Source organism: Dendrobates tinctorius, unplaced genomic scaffold, assembly GCF_039654945.1.
Source record: "Dendrobates tinctorius isolate UK_male_01 unplaced genomic scaffold, ASM3965494v1 ptg000261l, whole genome shotgun sequence".
Taxonomy (NCBI): domain Eukaryota; kingdom Metazoa; phylum Chordata; class Amphibia; order Anura; family Dendrobatidae; genus Dendrobates; species Dendrobates tinctorius.
The window spans coordinates 1,541,820-1,557,509 of NW_027361928.1; the positions used below are offsets into that span (position 1 = coordinate 1,541,820).

At 52.9% G+C, this 15,690-nt stretch overlaps 2 protein-coding genes across 5 annotated transcripts in view; both read right to left on the minus strand.

The window, feature by feature from the left end:
- The window catches only part of DAG1 (dystroglycan 1), a 76,521-nt gene that overhangs the window by 37,177 nt on the left and 23,654 nt on the right, over positions 1-15,690 (minus strand). The gene's annotated exons all lie outside the window — the stretch shown is intronic.
- LOC141069397 (uncharacterized) lies at positions 4,660-11,087 on the minus strand. Its single transcript, XM_073558905.1, has 2 exons — positions 10,050-11,087; positions 4,660-10,019 (listed from the first exon to the last, which is right to left on the minus strand). The coding sequence occupies exon 2, from the start codon at positions 9,967-9,969 to the stop codon at positions 8,122-8,124; it is 1,848 nt and encodes a 615-aa protein (XP_073415006.1). The 5' UTR covers positions 9,970-10,019; positions 10,050-11,087; the 3' UTR covers positions 4,660-8,121.

Here is a 15,690-nt window from a genome sequence, read left to right on the forward strand (position 1 = left end):
CCGTCCTCTCCACGGAGCGGCACCCCCCTACATCTCCTCCTCATCTCTACCACCTACCCGTCCTCTCCACGGTGCGGCACCCTCCTACATCTCCTCCTCATCTCTACCACCTACCCGTCCTCTCCTCGGAGCGGCGCCCCCCTACATCTCCTCATCTCTACCACCTACCCGTCCTCTCCACGGTGCGGCACCCCCCTACATCTCCTCCTCATCTCTACCACCTACCCGTCCTCTCCTCGGAGCGGCGCCCCCCTACATCTCCTCATCTCTACCACCTACCCGTCCTCTACACGGAGCGGCACCCCCCTACATCTCCTCCTCATCTCTACCACCTACCCGTCCTCTCCACGGTGCGGCACCTCCCTACATCTCCTCCTCATGTGTCTACCACCTACCCGTCCTCTCCACGGTGCGGCACTCCTCTACATCTCCTCCTCATCTCTACCACCTACCCGTCCTCTCCACAGTGCGGCCCCCCTACATCTCCTCCTCATCTCTACCACCTACCCGTCCTCTCCACAGTGCGGCACCCCCCTACATCTCCTCCTCATCTCTACCACCTACCCGTCCTCTCCACAGTGCGGCACCCCCCTACATCTCCTCCTCATCTCTACCACCTACCCGTCCTCTCCACGGAGTGGCACCCCCCTACATCTCCTCCTCATCTCTACCACCTACCCGTCCTCTCCACAGTGCGGCACCCCCCTACATCTCCTCCTCATCTCTACCACCTACCCGTCCTCTCCACAGTGCGGCACCCCCCTACATCTCCTCCTCATCTCTACCACCTACCCGTCCTCTCCACAGTGCGGCACCCCCCTACATCTCCTCCTCATCTCTACCCCCTACCCGTCCTCTCCACAGTGCGGCACCCCCCTACATCTCCTCCTCATCTCTACCCCCTACCCGTCCTCTCCACAGTGCGGCACCCCCCTACATCTCCTCCTCATCTCTACCACCTACCCGTCCTCTCCACAGTGCGGCCCCCCTACATCTCCTCCTCATCTCTACCACCTACCCGTCCTCTCCACAGTGCGGCACCCCTCTACATCTCCTCCTCATCTCTACCACCTACCCGGCCTCTCCACAGTGCGGCACCCCTCTACATCTCCTCCTCATCTCTACCACCTACCCGTCCTCTCCACAGTGCGGCCCCCCTACATCTCTTCCTCATCTCTACCACCTACCCGTCCTATCCACAGTGCGGCCCCCCTACATCTCCTCATCTCTACCACCTACCCGTCCTCTCCACAGTGCGTCCCCCCTACATCTCCTCATCTCTACCACCTACCCGTCCTCTCCACAGTGCGTCCCCCCTACATCTCATCTCTACCACCTACCCGTCCTCTCCACGGAGGGGCACCCCCCTACATCATCTCCTCCTCATCTCTACCACCTACCCGTCCTCTCCACGGTGCGGCGCCCCCCTACATCTCCTCCTCATCTCTACCACCTACCTGTCCTCGGAGCGGCGCCCCCCTACATCTCCTCCTCATCTCTACCACCTACCCGTCCTCTCCACGGAGCGGCACCCCCCTACATCTCCTCCTCATCTCTACCACCTACCCGTCCTCTCCACGGTGCGGCACCCCCCTACATCTCCTCCTCATGTGTCTACCACCTACCTGTCCTCTGCACGGTGCGGCACCCCCCTACATCTCATCTCTACCACCTACCCGTCCTCTCCACAGTGCGGCGCCCCTACATCTCCTCCTCATCTCTACCACCTACCCGTCGTCTCCACGGAGCGGCACCCCCTACATTTCCTCCTCATCTCTACCACCTACCCGTCTTCTCCACAGTGCGGCACCCCCCTACATCTCCTCCTCATCTCTACCACCTACCCGTCCTCTCCACGGAGTGGCACCCCCCTACATCTCCTCCTCATCTCTACCACCTACCCGTCCTCTCCACAGTGCGGCACCCCCCTACATTTCCTCCTCATCTCTACCACCTACCCGTCCTCTCCACGGTGCGGAACCCCCCTACATCTCCTCCCTCATTTCTGTCTATCGGCCTAACCGACCGCTGCGCTCTGTAAAAGACTTTCGAGTAATGTCCGCACCTCCTACTCCCGACTCCAAGACTTCTCCCGCGCTGCGCCAACCCTCTGGAATGCTCTACCCCAAGAAATATGGACTGTCAACAATTTGCATAGTTTCAGGCGCTCCCTCATCTGTTCAGAGCGGCCTATCACGGTCACTAATCACAATCATTCTATGTTTAAGTGTGCGCGTGGCCCATTCCCTATCTCCATCCCTCACCCCCTCAGGACGGCCGGACCATCACTGTACGTACACCATTGTATATACGCCCCCGTATCTCCCCCACCTCACTGTAGAGGGTCAGCTCTCACCAGCAGGGGCGGCTGATTGGGCTGTAACTATTGTATTGTTAACGTTCTTATGACTTGTGTCTGGAAACTGTAAAGCGCTGCGGAATATGTTGGCGCTATATAAAGATTATTATTATAACACCGTCACCCCTACATAATACCCATCTTACCGTATTGTAGTCCAGCACTGGACCTGGGGAGGGGAGAAAATTTATATTTTTTCACACAATCCGGAGTTGGAGGACGGAGAGTCTCTCAATCTGGACAACACTGTGAACATTTTTGTTTTTGTTTACAGCTTGTTGCCTAGGAGACCGACCTCCACTGCTTCCTAGCTTGTAAGCGCTGCGCTGAACGTCTCGGGAATTAGGAGGCACCAGCGACTCTAGACACCACACTGCCCAATGGATAGACCAGGTGAGAACATTCCGGTGTCGAGCAGCGGTGGATGGTCTCCAAAGCAACGAGATGTCAAAAGGAAAGGGTTAATATCGCAAGAATCACAAATTGCCAAATGGAGATCACCGAACGATAGACCTGGGGTCTAGTAATTACCAACACCGACGGCGGAACTGGTACTACTGATATCTCTAGAATAACGAGTCAGGAGCGTAATAACGAGTCAGGAGCGTAATAACGAGTCAGGAGCGCAATAACGAGTCAGGAGCGCAATAACGAGTCAGGAGCGCAATAACGAGTCAGGAGCGCAATAACGAGTCAGGAGCGCAATAACGAGTCAGGAGCGCAATAACGAGTCAGGAGCGCAATAACGAGTCAGGAGCGCAATAACGAGTCAGGAGCGCAATAACGAGTCAGGAGCGCAATAACGAGTCAGGAGCGCAATAACGAGTCAGGAGCGCAATAACGAGTCAGGAGCGCAATAACGAGTCAGGAGCGCAATAACGAGTCAGGAGCGGAATAACGTGTAAGGAGCGGAATAACGTGTAAGGAGCGTAATAACGTGTAAGGAGAGTAATAACGTGTAAGGAGCGGAATAACGAGTAAGGAGCGGAATAACGAGTAAGGAGAGTAATAACGAGTCAGGAGCGTAATAACGAGTCAGGAGCGTAATAACGAGTCAGGAGCGGAATAACGAGTAAGGAGCGGAATAACGTGTAAGGAGCGTAATAACGAGTAAGGAGAGTAATAACGTGTAAGGAGAGTAATAACGTGTAAGGAGCGGAATAACGAGTAAGGAGCGGAATAACGAGTAAGGAGCGGAATAACGAGTAAGCAGCGGAATAACGAGTAAGGAGCGGAATAACGAGTAAGGAGCGGAATAACGAGTAAGGAGCGGAATAACGAGTAAGGAGAGTAATAACGAGTAAGGAGCATAATAACGTGTAAGGAGAGTAATAACGTGTAAGGAGCGGAATAACGAGTAAGGAGCGGAATAACGAGTAAGGAGCGGAATAACGAGCAAGGAGCGGAATAACGAGCAAGGAGCGGAATAACGAGCAAGGAGAGTAATAACGAGCAAGGAGCGGAATAACGAGCAAGGAGCGGAATAACGAGCAAGGAGCGGAATAACGAGCAAGGAGCGGAATAACGAGTAAGGAGCGGAATAACGAGTAAGGAGCGGAATAACGAGTAAGGAGAGGAAAAAAGAGTAAGGAGAGTAATAAGGAGAGTAATTGTAGGGAAGGTGACCTGACGGACATGTCAGAACAGAGAAAGGAAGGTTTGCACAGTTTAGACAGGTGTCTGTTACTACAGTGGGGAAACAGCTAGAAAAGTGTAGCGGACGTGCAGTACCTTGGGTTGACCATTAGAGGGCAGGGAGGAGTGTGAGCAAAGGACTTGACATCAGCTTAAGGCTTAAAGGGAAACTGTCACCCTTCTTTTGGCCTTGCAGCTGCCGGCACCGCCATCAGGGGCTTATCTCCAGCACTCTGTAATGCATTCTGTAATGCTGCAGATAAGCCCCCGATGTAACCCGAGAAATAAGAAAAACCCGTTATATTATACTCACCAGGGGGGGGCGGTCCGGTTGGTGTCGCTGTCCGGCGCCTCCCTTCTTCATGCGATGTCATCCTCTTCTTCCCTTCCTGTTGTGGCTCCGGCGCAGGCGTACTGCTCTGCCCTCAACAGCACAGAGCAGTGCGCCTGCGCCGGAGCCATTACGGGACGGGAGAAGAGGCCGTCATTGCATGAAGAAGGGAGGCGCCGGACGGGACGGCGACACCCACCGGACTGCCCCCCCCCCCCCCCCCGGTGAGTATAATATAACTCGTTTTTCTTATCTCTCAGGTTACATCGGGGGCTTATCTGCAGCATTACAGAATGCATTACAGAGTGCTGGAGATAAGCCCCTGACGGCGGTGCCGGCAGCTAATAGGGGATAAAAAGGGTGACATTCCCTTTAAGAAACCTTTGGTCATGGGGGCGGAGTTACAGGGAACCGGGAAAGATATAAATGACAGGAGTGTTCCAGAAAGTTCCAGTCCCCAGGGGAGCTCCAGTGACGAGGACACTGTGACAGTTGCCGCACTGTGAGGAAAACCCAACCAGGGGGACTGAGGAGAAAGGAAGTCAGGGGGGTGGTCCTGACACCAGAGTACTGCCGCACAGACGAGGCCCCGGGGAAACACATACCGAGTCGAAGACGATACCTGACCAGAAACATTACTGTTGGTGTACGGGCCTAAGGCGGCCACAGTGACCGAGCTGCCAGGAACGCCGATAAGCAGGAAGGGACGGTACGTGTATTTACGCCCCTGGTGATAAGTACGGTGTGTGTGTAACGGGGCCTGGACACAGAGGGCCGTGAAGAGAATTGGCGGTGTATTGTGAGGGCCGTCAGTCGGACGGCGGGAAATAAACTTGGACCTGTTGTACCCGACACTTGCCTCCATCGTGTCTGTACGTCTCTGTGCGGTAAGAGAGGGACCACCCCCCAGCCCGGCCCACCGACCCTACACTTGGCGTAGTCGGCAGGATCAACGCCGCTAATACGCTATCTTCTGCGGCAGGCCTGCCTCTGAGGAGTGGGAACGGACTTGGGACTGCACTGTGTGGATTACAAACACCCGTGGATTATAAATTGGGAGCGCTGTGGCGGACCTGCGTTGCCAGCAGAGGATCCGGGACGGTACCAGGTCCGGAGCAAGATGGCGGTGCTGCTTCAGCGCAGAGGAGAGGTCCGGGTGTTTGCAGTTGTTCTGAATGGACTGGGACCCCCACTAACGTACCCCAGGGGGAAGCGGTGTGTACCCGGAGGCCGACGCTCCCACATACTGGACCCTGGCAGATGGGTGGAGAGGCCTGCCACCGCCCCACCCAGCAGAGGGAGTGGCACAGGGGAAATGCTTGGCTGCGGCTGCTTGGCGCCATTCGACTGCTGCCCAACGGACTGTATGAGACGCTGCGGGTGTCGAGGCATCGGGCGCCTGGAGTGGCGATGGTGGCGGGAGGTTGAGCTTCGTCAGAAAACGTCCCCCTCAGAGCCACGGGCAGGCAGCTGGTTGTTGATTGGAGAAGCGGAGCCTGTGCGGAACCAGCGGGAACGGCCGCCGAAGTTACCAGAGGAGAGCCTCCCTGCGGAGCCCCTGAGCCTGGAGGCTAGCCCCGCCGGATGAAGAGCGGAGACTGCAGGAAGAGCCGAGTGATGACGTGACGGAGGCCACGGCGCCGGGAAGGTGAGAGTTCCCCCGGCCCCGACAGTGGCTCCGCAAGCGGCCCCACCATTCAGCCGCAGCATGCAGCATCTTGTACCCCCGAGAGCCCGACCAAGGAGGGCCCTACCATATACGCAGAACTGAGCAGGGCCTCCGCTCCTGGTCCCGAACCACTCCACCCGGTGCCGCCGGTGCGGAGTCTGACCGTAGAAGACACTGTTGCATTCCCTCTGCCGCTACTGACTGCATCTTCAAAGGCGGCCACTGCCCCGGCTCCGGATGAAATTGCTGGTGCGGCCTACCCTGCGGCCGCGGCTGCTGTGCCGGCTGCGGCCTGTGTGACAGGCCTTGTGGCCCAATCTTCCGGGAACACGGCTGCTCCCACCCACCACCCGGCCCCAGCGGCTGCTAGGCTGCTGACATCATCGGCCGCCTCTGCCCCGCCCACCGGACTCCAGAGCCTGCGCTGTACCCTCCGTCTGGGTCACGGAGGTTATTAAGAAAAAGAAGGCCCGGGAGCAGGAGATATGGAACCTGCTCCATGAAAAGGGAGAGGCAGGTATGGCGGCTAAGAGACCTATGGGACGGCTGGTGTATACCAACATCGCCAAAGGATACGGCTTTATTCGGGATGAGACCGGCCAGAAGGTTTATCTTAATGTGGCCTCTATTCGTCACGGCCGGGCTCTGCACGAGGGGGACTTGGTGACGTACTACAAAGTTCTGTCCCCGCGGCTACTGCGCGGTAGCTGTGATTGCTGAGTCTGAAGGTCACGAGCCCCCGTAGGAAGAACTCACAGGCCACTCCTTACATCCCGGGAGCTCCACGGCTGTGGGGCCCCTCGCTGCCGGCCACTAGGAGGTAGCTTGAACTTTCGAAATTTCGTTGCACTGTTGTGCAAATCACAAGGACAGCTTGGGTCCAAGTTAATGAAAAAAGTTTAATATAAAAATTGAAGTTTTTGTGTGTTAAGCCTGACAAAAGCGGGGATGTAAGGAGAGAGGGAGTGTCCATGTTAAAGGAAGGGGGAGAAGGAGAAAATCTGCTATGTTTATGTTTTATTATATGTTGGTTTTAAAGCACTAGTAAAAAGAAAAAATAATGTAAAAATGGGGAACTTGTGATATTGTAAAGTCGTTTTGTTGTATAATATGCACAAGAAAATGCAACAGGTCCGAGTAAGAGAAGGTCTGAGCGACCGAAGGGAAGTGTGAGATCCAAAGGGGTCTATGTGTGGAGAAGGTCTGGGAGACCGAGACGCCAACCATGACGTACAACCAAAAGAAAGGCAAAGAGATGGAAGACGCGAGAAAGACAGTCGTCCTAGGTCAGGTCCCTGCCACCACGGACACCCCAGAAGGAAGAAAGGCGGACACCGAAAATGATCTGGTAGGTGCAAGGCCTCGATCATGGCGTACCGGAGAGTGGAAGGTGACAGAAGGGCAGAGTAGCGGAAGGTACACGCCGGAAAGAGAATCCAGGTGTACCTAGCCCAATTTGAAAGACGTTGTCATGTGGCGTGCGCGCTGGTGAGTAGCAGTAGGCTGCTCATAGCATGGTGCTCCCGGTTTGGTTCGGTCCCCGCGGGTAGTGGGTTTGGCCCAACAGCTGGTCCGACAACAGAAGGTAGGGTAAGCTTCAGAACGACGAAGGCAGGGATTACGATTGTCGAGGACGACAATAGACAAAGGAAGGGGGAGTGGGAAGGTGACCTGACGGACGGACTTGTCAGAATAGAGAAAGGAAGGTTTGCACAGTTTAGACAGGTGTCAGTTAGTACAGTGGGGAAACAGCTAGGAAAGTGTAGTGGATGTGCAGTACCTTGGGTTGACCATTAGAGGGCAGGGAGGAGTGTGAGCATAGGACTTGACATCAGCTTAGGGCTTAAGAAACCGTTGGTCATGGGGGCGGAGTTAGAGGGAACCGGGAAAGATATAAATTTGACAGGAGTGTTCCAGAAAGTTCCAGTCCCCAGGGGGAGCTCCAGTGATGAGGACACTGTGACAGTTGCCGCACTGTGAGGAAAACCAAACCAGGGGGACTGAGGAGAAAGGAAGTCAGAGGGGTGGTCCTGACACAAAGTACCGCAGTACAGACGAGGCCCCGGGGAAACACATACCGAGTTGAAGACGATACCTGACCAGAAAAATTACTGTTGGTGTACGGGTCTAAGGCGGCCACAGTAACCCAGCTGCCAGGAACGTCGATAAGCAGAAAGGGACGGTACATGTATTTACGTCCCTGGTGATAAGTACGGTGTGTGTGTGTAACAGGGCCTGGACACGGAGGGCCGTGAAGAGAATTGGCGGTGTATTGTGAGGGCCGTCAGTCGGACGGCGGGAAATAAACTTGGACCTGCTGCACCCGAAATCTTGCCTCCAGCTTATGTCTGTACGTCTCTGTGCGGTATCCAGAGGGACCACCCCCCGGCCCACCGACCCTACATAATAACGAGTAAGGAGAGTAATAACGAGTAAAGAGAGTAATAAAAAGTAAGGAGCGTAATAAAAAGTAAGGAGCGTAATAAAAAGTACGGAGCGTAATAACGAGTACGGAGCGTAATAACGAGTACGGAGCGTAATAACGAGTACGGAGCGTGATAACGAGTACGGAGCGTGATAACGAGTACGGAGCGTGATAACGAGTACGGAGCGTGATAACGAGTACGGAGCGTGATAACGAGTACGGAGCGTGATAACGAGTACGGAGCGTGATAACGAGTACGGAGCGTGATAACGAGTACGGAGCGTAATAACGAGTACGGAGCGTAATAAAGAGTAAGGAGAGTAATAAAGAGTAAGGAGAGTAATAAAGAATAAGGAGAGCAATAAAGCGTAAGGGAGTAATAACGAGTAAGGAAAGGAGTAAGGTGCGTAATAACGAGTAAGGAGCGCAATAACGAGTAAGGAGCGTAATAAAAAGTAAGGAGAGTAATAAAGAGTAAGGAGAGTAATAAAGAGTAAGGAGAGTAATAAGGAGAGTAATAAAGAGTAAGGAGAGTAATAACGAGTAAGGAGCGTAATAAAAAGTAAGGAGAGTAATAAAGAGTAAGGAGAGTAATAAGGAGAGTAATAAAGAGTAAGGAGAGTAATAACGAGTAAGGCGAGTAATAAAGAGTAAGAGTAATAAAGAGTAAGGAGAGAAATAACGAGTAAGGAGAGAAATAACGAGTAAGGAGAGAAATAACGAGTAAGGAGAGTAATAACGAGTAAGGAGAGTAATAACGAGTAAGGAGAGTAATAACGAGTAAGGAGAGTAATAAAGAGTAAGGAGCGTAATAAAGAGTAAGGAGAGTAATAAAGAGTAAGGAGAGTAATAACGTGTAAGGAGAGTAATACGGAGAGCAATAAAAAGTAAGGAGAGTAATAAAGAGTAAGGAGAGAAATAACGAGTAAGGAGAGAAATAACGAGTAAGGAGAGAAATAACGAGGAAGGAGCGTAATAATGAGTAAGGAGCGTAATAACGAGTAAGGAGAGTAATAACGAGTAAGGAGAGTAATAACGAGTAAGGAGAGTAATAACGAGTAAGGAGAGTAATAACGAGTAAGGAGAGTAATAACGAGTAAGGAGAGTAATAACGAGTAAGGAGCGTAATAAAGAGTAAGGAGAGTAATAAAGAGTAAGGAGAGTAATAACGAGTAAGGAGAGTAATACGGAGAGCAATAAAAAGTAAGGAGAGTAATAAAGAGTAAGGAGAGAAATAACGAGTAAGGAGAGAAATAACGAGTAAGGAGAGAAATAACGAGGAAGGAGCGTAATAACGAGTAAGGAGCGTAATAACGAGTAAGGAGAGTAATAACGAGTAAGGAGAGTAATAACGAGTAAGGAGCGTAATAAAGAGTAAGGAGAGTAATAAAGAGTAAGGAGAGTAATAACGAGTAAGGAGAGTAATAACGAGTAAGGAGAGTAATACGGAGAGCAATAAAAAGTAAGGAGAGTAATAAAGAGTAAGGAGAGAAATAAGGAGAGTAACAAGCAGTACAACTGTTATCAGCAGTATTATGAAGATGCCACATGGAGTGGACTCATACATGTCTTTGGGAGCGTTGTGGCTGGGCTCTGTGACCTTTTTAGACGTTGTGCTGGGCTCTGTGACCTTTTTAGACGTTGTGCAGAAAGAGCAGAAGGTGAGCTGTGACATCACTTCTATAGGAGAGTGGGAGATGATGCACCCTCGCTCGTCATACTGGGGGATAATGAGCCCTCGCTCGTCATACTGGGGGTTGAGGCGCCCCCGGTCATCGTACTGGTGGATGATATGCCCCCGCTCGTCGTACTGGGGGTTGAGGCGCCGCTGGTCATCATACTGGGGGTTGAGGCGCCACCGGTTATCATACTGGGGGATAATGAGCCCCCGCTAGTCATACTGGGGGTTGAGGAGCCCCCGTTTGTCGTACTGGTGGATAATACGCCCCCAGTCGTCGTACTGGGGGTTGAGGCGCCCCCGGTCATCGTACTGGGGGTTGAGGCACCCCCCAGTCATCGTACTGGGGGATAATCAGCCCCCGGCCGCTAGTCTTACTGGGGGTTGAGGAGCCCCCGCTCGATGTACTGGTGGATAATACGCCCTAGCTCGTCATACTGGTGGATAATACGTCCCTGGTCGTCGTACTGGGGGTTGAGGAGCCCCCACTCATCGTGCTGGGGGGTTGAGGCGCCCCCGCTCGTCGTACTTGGGGTTGAGGCGCCCACGCTCGTCGTACTGGGGGTTGAGGCGCCCCCGCTCGTCGTACTGGGGGTTGAGGCACCCCTCGCTCGTCGTACTGGGGGTTGAGGCGCCCCCCGCTCGTCGTACTGGGGGTTGAGGCGCCCCCCCGCTCGTCGTACTGGGGGTTGAGACGACCCCGCTCGTCGTACTGGGGGTTGAGACGACCCCGCTCGTCGTACTGGGGGTTGAGATGACCGCGCTCGTCGTACTGGGGGTTGAGGCGCCCCGACTCATCACACTGGGGGTTGAGGCGCCACCGCTCGTCGCACTGGGGGTTGAGGCGCCCCCTCTCGTCGTACTGGGGGTTAAGGCTCCCCCGCTCGTCGTACAGAGGGGTTGAGGCTCCCCCGCTCGTCGTACTGGGGGTTGAGGCGCCCCCCCACGTCGTACTGGGGGTTGAGGCGCCCCCCCACGTCGTACTGGGGGTTGAGGCGCCCCCCCACGTCGTACTGGGGGTTGAGGCGCCCCCCCACGTCGTACTGGGGGTTGAGGCGCCCCCCCACGTCGTACTGGGGGTTGAGGCGCCCCCCACGTCGTACTGGGGGTTGAGGCGCCCCCCAACGTCGTACTGGGGGTTGAGGCGCCCCCCCACGTCGTACTGGGGGTTGAGGCGCCCCCCCACGTCGTACTGGGGGTTGAGGCGCCCCCCCACGTCGTACTGGGGGTTGAGGCGCCCCCCCACGTCGTACTGGGGGTTGAGGCGCCCCCCCACGTCGTACTGGGGGTTGAGGCGCCCCCCCCACGTCGTACTGGGGGTTGAGGCGCCCCCCCACGTCGTACTGGGGGTTGAGGCGCCCCCCCACGTCGTACTGGGGGTTGAGGCGCCCCCCCACGTCGTACTGGGGGTTGAGGCGCCCCCCCCACGTCGTACTGGGGGTTGAGGCGCCCCCCCACGTCGTACTGGGGGTTGAGGCGCCCCCCCACGTCGTACTGGGGGTTGATGAACCCACGCACTTGTTGTGCTGGAAGACTTTAAGGAAACTTTAGGAAAATTTCTGCTTGGGAATGTTTCCATCTGAGTGAAGCTTATAAGGCCAGTGCTTCACAGAGGGGGAGGGTAAAGATGAGAGCACATTCCTCGCACTCTATAGCTCCCCTGTCACAGACACCATCTCCTAGCAGCCATGTTCGTGTGTGCAGGACAAACAGACACAGAGGACGACCCTGAACGATACCAGTTACCTGTCTGTTCCTTTTATTCTCACTGATGCCAATTCCCTTTTCCCCATAGATACCAAGAAAAGGTGGTCAGCGCCAACCTTGCTCCTAGGTCAGTGGTGCCTTAGGCCTCAGAGGGGGGTCACAAATTATTGCTGGCAGGGTCAGTCCTGCTGTTGCTAGTTTAGTTTAAGGAAGCCAGGGTCTTGTGAAAACCAATGCCCCATATCCGACAGACATAAAGACACAGGGGCGCCATAGATGTGAAGACCAGCACCATGGGAGCCATAGATGTGAAGACCAGCACCATGGGAGCCATAGATGTGAAGACCAGCACCATGGGAGCCATAGATGTGAAGACCAGCACCATGGGAGCCATAGATGTGAAGACCAGCACCATGGGAGCCATAGATGTGAAGACCAGCACCATGGGAGCCATAGATGTGAAGACCAGCACCATGGGAGCCATACATGTGAAGACCAGCACCATGGGAGCCATAGATGTGAAGACCAGCACCATGGGCGCCATACATGTGAAGACCAGCACCATGGGCGCCATACATGTGAAGACCAGCACCATGGGAGCCATACATGTGAAGACCAGCACCATGGGAGCCATACATGTGAAGACCAGCACCATGGGAGCCATACATGTGAAGACCAGCACCATGGGAGCAATACATGTGAAGACCAGCACCATGGGAGCAATACATGTGAAGACCAGCACCATGGGAGCCGTACATGTGAAGACCAGCACCATGGGAGCCATACATGTGAAGACCAGGACCATGGGAGCCATACATGTGAAGACCAGCACCATGGGAGCCATACATGTGAAGACCAGCAACATGGGAGACATAGATGTGAAGACCAGCACTATGGGAGCCATAGACATGACACAGTGGTCATGGGAGATTTCGACTATCCAGACATTTGTTGGGAATTTCTCTCAGGCAAAACTAACAGGTCAAGGAAATTCCTATCCTCTCTTGCTGACAACTTTATCTTCCAAAAGGTAAGGGAGAAAACAAGGGGAACTGCTACCTTGGATCTAATCCTTATAAACAGGGAGGAAATGGTTGAGGAGGTAAGAGTGGCTGGGACCCTAGGAGGTAGCGACCATGCTATTTTAGAATTTTGGATAACTAGAGGAGGAAGACCTGTGAAGACTCAGACGTCAAGGTTAGATTTCAGAAAGACTATCCAATAGTTTGGGCAAAAATACCAAGTTTCCCAACCAATAATTAAATTATCCTACAAAAAAATTAGAAAACTATTAAAAAACTAGCTGAAGAGACCGGCGCTGCCCGGGCATAGTAACTAACTGTGGTTAGTTATAGCAAATTATAATTATCCTCCATCCCATAGTTCCGTGCCCATATACCCATCATACATATCCACGATCCCATAGGCCCGTGCCCATATACCCATCATACATATCCTCCATCCCATAGGCCCGTGCCCATATACCCATCATACATATCCTCCATCCCATAGTCGAGTGCCCATATACCCATCACACATCCTCCATCCCATAGTCCCATACCCATATACCCATCATACATATTCTCCATCCCATAGTCCCATGCCCATATACCCATCATACATATCCTCCATCCCATAGTCGAGTGCCCATATACCCGTCATACATATCCGCCATCCCATAGTCCCATGCCCATATACCCATCATACATATCCTCCATCCCATAGTCGAGTGCCCATATACCCGTCATACATATCCTCCATCCCATAGTCCCATTCCCATATACCCATCATACATATTCTCCATCCCATAGTCGAGTGCCCATATACCCATCACACATCCTCCATCCCATAGTCCCGTGCCCATATACCCATCATACATATCCTCCATCCCATAGTCCCGTGCCCATATACCCATCACACATCCTCCATCCCATAGTCCCATGCCCATACACCCATCATACATATTCTCCATCCCATAGTCCCGTGCCCATATACCCATCATACATATTCTCCATGCCATAGTCCCATGCCCATATATACCCATCATACACATCCTCCATCACATAGTCCCATGCCCATATACCCATCATACATATCCTCCATCCCATAGTCCCGTGCCCATATACCCATCATACATATCCTCCATCACATAGTCCCATGCCCATATACCCATCATACATATTCGCCATCCCATAGTCGAGTGCCCATAAACCCATCACACATCCTTCATCCCATAGTCCCATGCCCATATACCCATCACACATCCTCCATCCCATAGTCCCATGCCCATATACCCATCATACATATTCTCCATCCCATAGTCCCATGCCCATATATACCCATCATACATATCCTCCATCCCATAGTCCCATGCCCATATACCCATCATACATATCCTCCATCCCATAGTCCCATGCCCATATATACCCATCATACATATTCTCCATCCCATAGTCCCATGCCCATATATACCCATCATACACATCCTCCATCCCATAGTCCCATGCCCATATACCCATCACACATATTCTCCATCCCATAGTCCCATGCCCATATACCCATCATACATATCCTCCATCCCATAGTCCCATGCCCATATACCCATCATACATATCCTCCATCCCATAGTCCCATGCCCATATATACCCATCATACATATTCTCCATCCCATAGTCCCGTGCCTATATACCCATCATACATATCCTCCATCCCATAGTCCCATGCTCATATACCCATCATACATATCCTCCATCCCATAGTCCCGTGCCCATATACCCATCATACATATCCTCCATCCCATAGTCCCATGCTCATATACCCATCATACATATCCTCCATCCCATAGTCCCGTGCACATATACCCATCATACATATTCTCCATCCCATAGTCCCGTGCCCATATACCCATCATACATATCCTCCATCACATAGTCCCATGCCCATATACCCATCATACATATCCTCCATCCCATAGTCCCATGCCCATATACCCATCATACATATCCTCCATCCCATAGTCCCATGCCCATATATACCCATCATACATATTCTCCATCCCATAGTCCCGTGCCTATATACCCATCATACATATCCTCCATCCCATAGTCCCATGCCCATATACCCATCATACATATCCTCCATCACATAGTCCCGTGCCCATATACCCATCTTACATATCCTCCATCCCATAGTCCCGTCCCCATATACCCATCACACATATCCTCCATCCCATAGTCCCATGCCCATATACCCATCATACATATCCTCCATCCCATAGTCCCGTGCCCATATACCCATCACACATATTCTCCATCCCATAGTCCCGTGCACATATACCCATCATACATATTCTCCATCCCATAGTCCCGTGCCCATATACCCATCATACATATTCTCCATCCCATAGTCCCGTGCACATATACCCATCATACATATTCTCCATCCCATAGTCCCGTGCCCATATACCCATCATACATATCCTCCATCCCATAGTCCCATGCTCATATACCCATCATACATATCCTCCATCCCATAGTCCCGTGCACATATACCCATCATACATATTCTCCATCCCATAGTCCCGTGCCCATATACCCATCATACATATTCTCCATCCCATAGTCCCGTGCACATATACCCATCATACATATCCTCCATCACATAGTCCCATGCCCATATACCCATCATACATATTCTCCATCCCATAGTCCCATGCCCATATACCCATCATACATATTCGCCATCCCATAGTCGAGTGCCCATAAACCCATCACACATCCTTCATCCCTTGATACGCACACACTGTTTGCCCAGTATGTAGACAGGGGCAAATTTGTTTGGTGAATTGGAACGCGCGGGGTTAAAATTTCGCCTCACAACAGGACGC